At 36.5% G+C, this 6,000-nt stretch overlaps 1 protein-coding gene across 10 annotated transcripts in view; it reads right to left on the reverse strand.

The window, feature by feature from the left end:
* TENT2 (terminal nucleotidyltransferase 2) overlaps positions 1-5,058 on the reverse strand; it is a 39,791-nt gene extending 34,733 nt beyond the window's left edge. For 2 of the 10 annotated variants that reach the window (XM_087885758.1, XM_034441058.3), the window contains exons 1-4: positions 4,757-5,058; positions 4,114-4,234; positions 1,436-1,600; positions 399-515 (exon numbers count right to left, since the gene is read on the reverse strand). In XM_087885758.1, coding sequence (XP_087741884.1) covers positions 399-515; positions 1,436-1,563 — 245 coding nt within the window. In that variant the 5' untranslated portion in view covers positions 1,564-1,600; positions 4,114-4,234; positions 4,757-5,058. Of the gene's footprint in view, positions 1-398; positions 516-1,435; positions 1,622-4,113; positions 4,235-4,547 lie in introns of all 10 variants that reach the window. The other 8 variants (XM_087885755.1, XM_034441057.3, XM_087885756.1 and 5 more) reach the window with 6 other exon arrangements.
* Between the last annotated feature and the right edge of the window lie 942 nt (positions 5,059-6,000).

Here is a 6,000-nt window from a genome sequence, read left to right on the forward strand (position 1 = left end):
GAGATTGGAATGGGTTGCCTCCAATCATTGGAGATGGTGAAAACTCTGGAGCTTCAGGTTGTTTATCTTTAATATAGTGTCACATGAAATGTGAAATGTGTGGCTCATCTTACGATACCTGCTAGTTTCAAACTTACTAGGCAATATTAATTATTTGTTCATTTCATATGACACCTGCTATCATTAATCTAAACTGGAAACTAAAATTGTCAAACTCATCACTGCGCAGCACATTTTCAGACATTAAGTTGCCGATTTGATTTCCAAATGGGATCTATACAAACAATACAAATACAAAAATGTAGGTTAAAAGCAAGTACAGAACAAGCCATTGGTTCCACAGCTTCTATAAATATAATAAAATAATTCTTCCTGTCACGTTTATATATCTTACTTACTTTCTGCGCCGGAATAACATAGGTGTAGGTGATCCATGCGATGGATTATCATTTTGGCAGGCAAAGCGTGGTGGTGAAATAGGAGGGATGGTTGAAAGAGTACCATTCACAAGAGTTCTAAGGATATTAAAGGGCAATATTACTGCTTATGAAACTTACCAAGGTCTTAAAACCAGAACTATATTAAAGTTGCTCTGAAAATTTGTTTTAATTTACTTAATTTTATTATGCTTCTAAATCTCTGGTCCATTTATTTCATGCTTTTATATTTTTTTCTTGTTCTTGTTCTTTTCCTTTTTCCTTTTCTTTTTCCATTATAGGTAGCCCTCAGCTTATGACCAGTTGCTTATTGATCATTCACATTTACAGTGGCCAGAAAACAGGTGCTTTACAGCCCATGAAGAACTCCCTGCTGTTGATTATGGCCACGCAACCATCACCCCACATGGCCACATGACTGCAAGTGTGGCACTTGGCAACTACTCACTTTATGACCTATCATGGCATTGCATAGTCATGTGACCACGATTCACAATGTTTTTTGCCTGCAAAAAATACCCATTTAAAAATATTTGCACTTACAACTGCAATGTTCACTTAATGGCCATTGCAAAAAAAGATCATAAAATCACTTCCGGTCACGTGGATACCTCGATTCACAACCCTAGTGACTTACGACCAGATTTCTCTACTTCTAAAATGCCTTCCAAACAGACAGACATTATTTATACACATACACTCAATGAAACTGTTATTTGAATAATTAACAGTTTGTGATTCTTTTATAAAACACATCAGTATCTACCCTAGAATTACAAATATTAACTATTTTATAAAAGAATCACAACCTTTAAACTGATTACACAACTTTGCCTCATAATGCAGTTTTATAATACATATACACACATATACAGACATATAAGACTACTTCTCTATAATGATTTGCATTTTCAACATTTCAAGATTTGCTACCCCACATGATTTGTTCTGAAAATGTACGTCTGATAAACTTCATATTAAAATGATGCCAAACTTACGTTGCTCTCTGAAGTGGCTGATGAAAGACAACTGGAGGTACGTTCACTGGAAGATTAACGAAGAGATTATATCGTTGGTGTTCTAGTGGAAAAGGTGGACGACTCAAAGTGGAAGAATTTGGGAACATGCTCTTCTGTGCTATAAATGAACATGTATTCTTCTACCTATATAAATTTTAAATGAAACTGAAGTAAAAAAAAAAAACCTATTCACAATTACTATAAACTGATATGATTTTTGACAAATATATTCTCAAAATATTTACATTAATATTTACCAAGAAAAGTGCACATATTATTTACCATTTTTTGCATTAATACTTCTATTAATATGTTTGGCATTATAATATTGTTTTATATAATTATACCTATATATAATATTGTATTATATTTTATAATAGCTGTATTAATATTGAAATACTTTTTGTATTATAATATTTGTATGCAGTCAAGGCAGATCCCTTTATTGCAGTTTATACACAATCCCTTCAATAAGCTGTATTTCCACTATTCCATTCTATTTTTCATCGATGTTCAGAATAATAATACCAAAAATAGAAAGAGACTATTTTACAGAGTTGCAACTATATTGGTCTCTAATTGATTACAAAATACACACCAGAAGCTTTATTAAACTACTTAGGAATTGAGAAAATGGCATATATGGTAACCAATATGACCAAGCAAGATTTTAAATATATTTCCATTCTGTTCTCTAGCACATGCATGTAACACAAACACAGACACACACACACACACAAATCTGCATTGAATACAAAAGAAATCTGTAAGGAAATTGATATTGCTCAATTTATATCGCTGTCCATTTACTGTGTAGCTCAGGGCAACTACCAAAAAATGAAAAACAATAAACCAAACAGTTAAAACATACTGCATTGAAGAGAGTTCGTATATGTAGCCCAGAACTTTCTTTTAATAGACTACAGGTAATCTTCAATTTAGGACCACAATTGGGACCAGGATTTCTGTTACTAAGCAAATTCAGCTCCCCCCACTTTGTTATCGGAAGCCAACTGGGAAAGGTCACAAATGGCAATCACATGACCCAAGGATGCTGCAACCATTGTAAATACATGCTAGTTGCCAAATTTTAATTATGTGACCATGGGGATGCTGTGACAATCATTTGATTACGTGACTATGGGAATGCTGCAACAATCATCAAATACGTGACTATGGAGATGCTGCGACCAGCCATAAGTCACTTCTTTCAGTGTCAAAATAACTTTGTTCAACTAATAACTTTAAGTCAAGGACTGACTACCTGTATATATCTTAATGCTCACAAAAACTCAAATGTGGCAGAGAAGCAAGAGTCTCTCCTATTATTTGTCTTCCAGGAGTCTGGCAATTTCAGCATTGCATTGAAGAACCATTAACAGGATTGCCTTTGTGGATCTGTCTTGTTCTGAGATACAACTCCCAACAGCCCAAGCTAGCATGGCCACTAGCAGGGATACCAGGTGTAAAACAAGATGGCCATATGCTATATGTCACTGATCTAATATCCTTGAACCTTTAATAGCTGATTATAATTTCTACCATGATGAGGGAAATGAAGATATGCATTTATTTTCACTACTTTTTGTTGAACTTGTACTGCTAACAGCTTTGCAAATAATTTACATTTGCATGCTTGCTGAGCCACTCACGGTACACCACTCATAATACACAAATGGCTAAATGAAGCAATGCTTCCCTTTGGTAACTGTTTTCATTTGATTCATCTTCAATAAAGCATATTCTAAGATAATGGACATTAAGGCCATTAGTTTGGTAATTTGCTAGCACAAGAAAGATTAAAAATGACTTCCAATATATTTCTGACCATAGCATCTCAAAATTATCAAAATTATCAAGGGGCTGCAGCAATTTTTCAGGAACATCACTTATTTCGTAGGTTTAAAAATGGCAAAGGAAATGTGATGAGATTTATATATTTGTATATAGTGTAAAAACACTTACCTAACCTGGTGTTTTCAAGATGTTTTGACTTCAGTTTCCATAATCCCAGATTAGCGTAACAAACAGTCACACTTTTAGGGAATTACAGGAACTGAAATCCCCTGAAGTTTCTTAGTTTGATGGATAATGGATTAGAGAAGGGGTGCATTTGAAGTTTATCAAATAATTGTCAGACAAAAAGAAATATTTAATTACACAACATACTGAAATTATTGAATTTGCTATGAATTTCTTTATAGTTAACCATTCAGAAAACTTTAAAGTCAAATTTGACAAACTGATAGATGAACTATGAAAAAGTACACAAGAATAAAACCTTCTTATGCAGTTGAGTACAATAGAGGTAAAAACAAATACACTAAAATTATAAAATCAAACTAAAAACATCTTCCTTACCAGATACCATTAATGTAAATTATTTTTCCTAAATCACTTTGATTTCCTTTTAGGACACTTACTGTCAGGATATATCAACAGTAGTTTTTAAATTTTTCTTAGTTAAAAATTGCTTATATTTTCTTATAGATTTCCATCAACATCCAGAAGAACCAAATCTTCTGGTTAATAATAATAATAATAATAATTATTATTATTATTTTATTGTCATTGTACGTGTATACACAATATACCCATACAATGAGACACCCTCCTCAATAAAACCAACCAAAAATGCAGGAGAAGCCAATAGATACCCTTTTTTTTTGCACTAATCCATCAAAGATGCAGCACACCCAACTTTCAGGAGTTTCCAATTATTGGCTTGGCAAAGCATTCGCCTTCACTTTCCAATCTTTCTTGGATTAAAAAATCAGTCTGCAAAGTTAGAAAGAGTTTCTTCAGGTGAGGTTCGAAATACACTCCCATCCTTTTTTAAGACAATTTAGAAGCAATTGCCAAACTGTAAAGACGACGTAAACCTATGTATAAGATACTGTCATTGAAAGGAAAGTATCTTTTTATACCCAAACCACCATCCATTGACGTGTTATTTGTAATAATAACAATAAACGGCGTAGGGCACCAAGAACTGCATCATAATCCCCCGACCCACGTGAAGATTTCCGCTTCTGAGGCCGGTTTGCTGCAGATTTCTCTCTTCCCAGATGCCCCGCCGAAAGTTACTCGCCTTGGCAGGGGCCCTAGGACATCCTAACCAACGGCTCAGAAACAAGCTCTCTTGCCTTTTCTCTCAAAAGCCCTCCAGGCCCAACAGTCCGCTCGCTTGAAAAGGGAGACCCAGCAGGATTCCCGCTTGGTCAAAAAGAAGCCCAAGAAGTGCTCTCTTCATCTCGTCCGCTCCGGGCTACAACCTGCGCGAAGGTTGTTTTAACTTACTCCGACGAGGGCGTAGAATTCAGGAGCGGCTGAGGGGTCGAGGCCCACCCGCTTTCCGAGGCCAGCCGCCTATTCTGTTTTCTTCCCCTCCTTTCTGGAGAGAAAGAGAAAGGCAGGTAGGATTCTCCGGAAGTAAACCGGAAATTCCTTAAACGGGACCATCTCTATGGCTGAGGCTTTGGTTTACCCCGGATGCAAAGAGCTCGGACCGGAAGCGCTCCAAAAAACCCCGCTCTTATACTCAGCCTCTGTAATCTCACCTCCCCCACCCCACCCCGCTCCTCGCAAGTCTTCGACATCTCATTCTGCGCGTGCGCCTTTGGCGCTGCTCCCTTGTGCAAGCGCGTGGGTCGGACCGCTCCGGAGATTTTATGCTCCTGGTTCCTGGAGAAGGAATTCTCTTGACTCTCCTGCTTATCTTACAAAAGATTAGCATGAGTTTCCATCTCTAAATAACTATCGTTTTGGGGCGATATAAAGGCCCCTTACTGCGATAGAATAAACTATTTCCTGAAGATAACGGGGAGATTGTAATTGCCATTGGGCAGAAAATTCCACTCATTTCAAAATGGCAAGATTGCTGAACTTCTATCGAATTTTAGGCAAACGTTCAGAAATAGTTTCCACCTGTTCAGAGATCTGAGAAAGTCTATAATGATAGATTTTTTTTTATAACTCGTTCATCAACTGTTTTGAAATGATTAAATAAGTGAATGCTGAGTAGGAACACTAAAGCTGTTAGGAAAGAAAATGCCAATATCCCTCGGCAATATTTCTATTCTGTGTCCCTGTTGCTTTGCCTTCATCTCGGCCCCAGTATGAGAAGGCCTTGAATCACCTTTTACTGATGTTGAAATAATATATTTCCCGCAAATCACAGTAATTAACAATAGCTTTAATTTAGGTGAAATACGTTGGCATCCTGGCAAATGACTACAAACTAGCTAAATGCATTTAGAATGAGCAACAGGAGCAATGAGCGACTTAGAAATAAACATTGGATTAAGAAGATCAAATCATACGGTATTGTAAATTCTAAGATACCATTACTGTATGTAGTAGGTGTCTAGTGGGATGAAATAAATAGGAACAAATATTGAATCAATGTTATCTTGAGGGACCCAAAAAGCATGTTTTCTCTGTCACGGTGCCTGCTGTCTGGAATGATACTCCCTAGAGATTTGGATGGCTCAAACTGATGATGTTCAGGAAGCTAGTGAAAGCTTTGGGGCAGGATGAAGGTT

The sequence above is a fragment of the Pantherophis guttatus genome, chromosome 2 (assembly GCF_059756535.1).
Source record: "Pantherophis guttatus breed Tessera chromosome 2, ASM5975653v1, whole genome shotgun sequence".
Classification (NCBI taxonomy): domain Eukaryota; kingdom Metazoa; phylum Chordata; class Lepidosauria; order Squamata; family Colubridae; genus Pantherophis; species Pantherophis guttatus.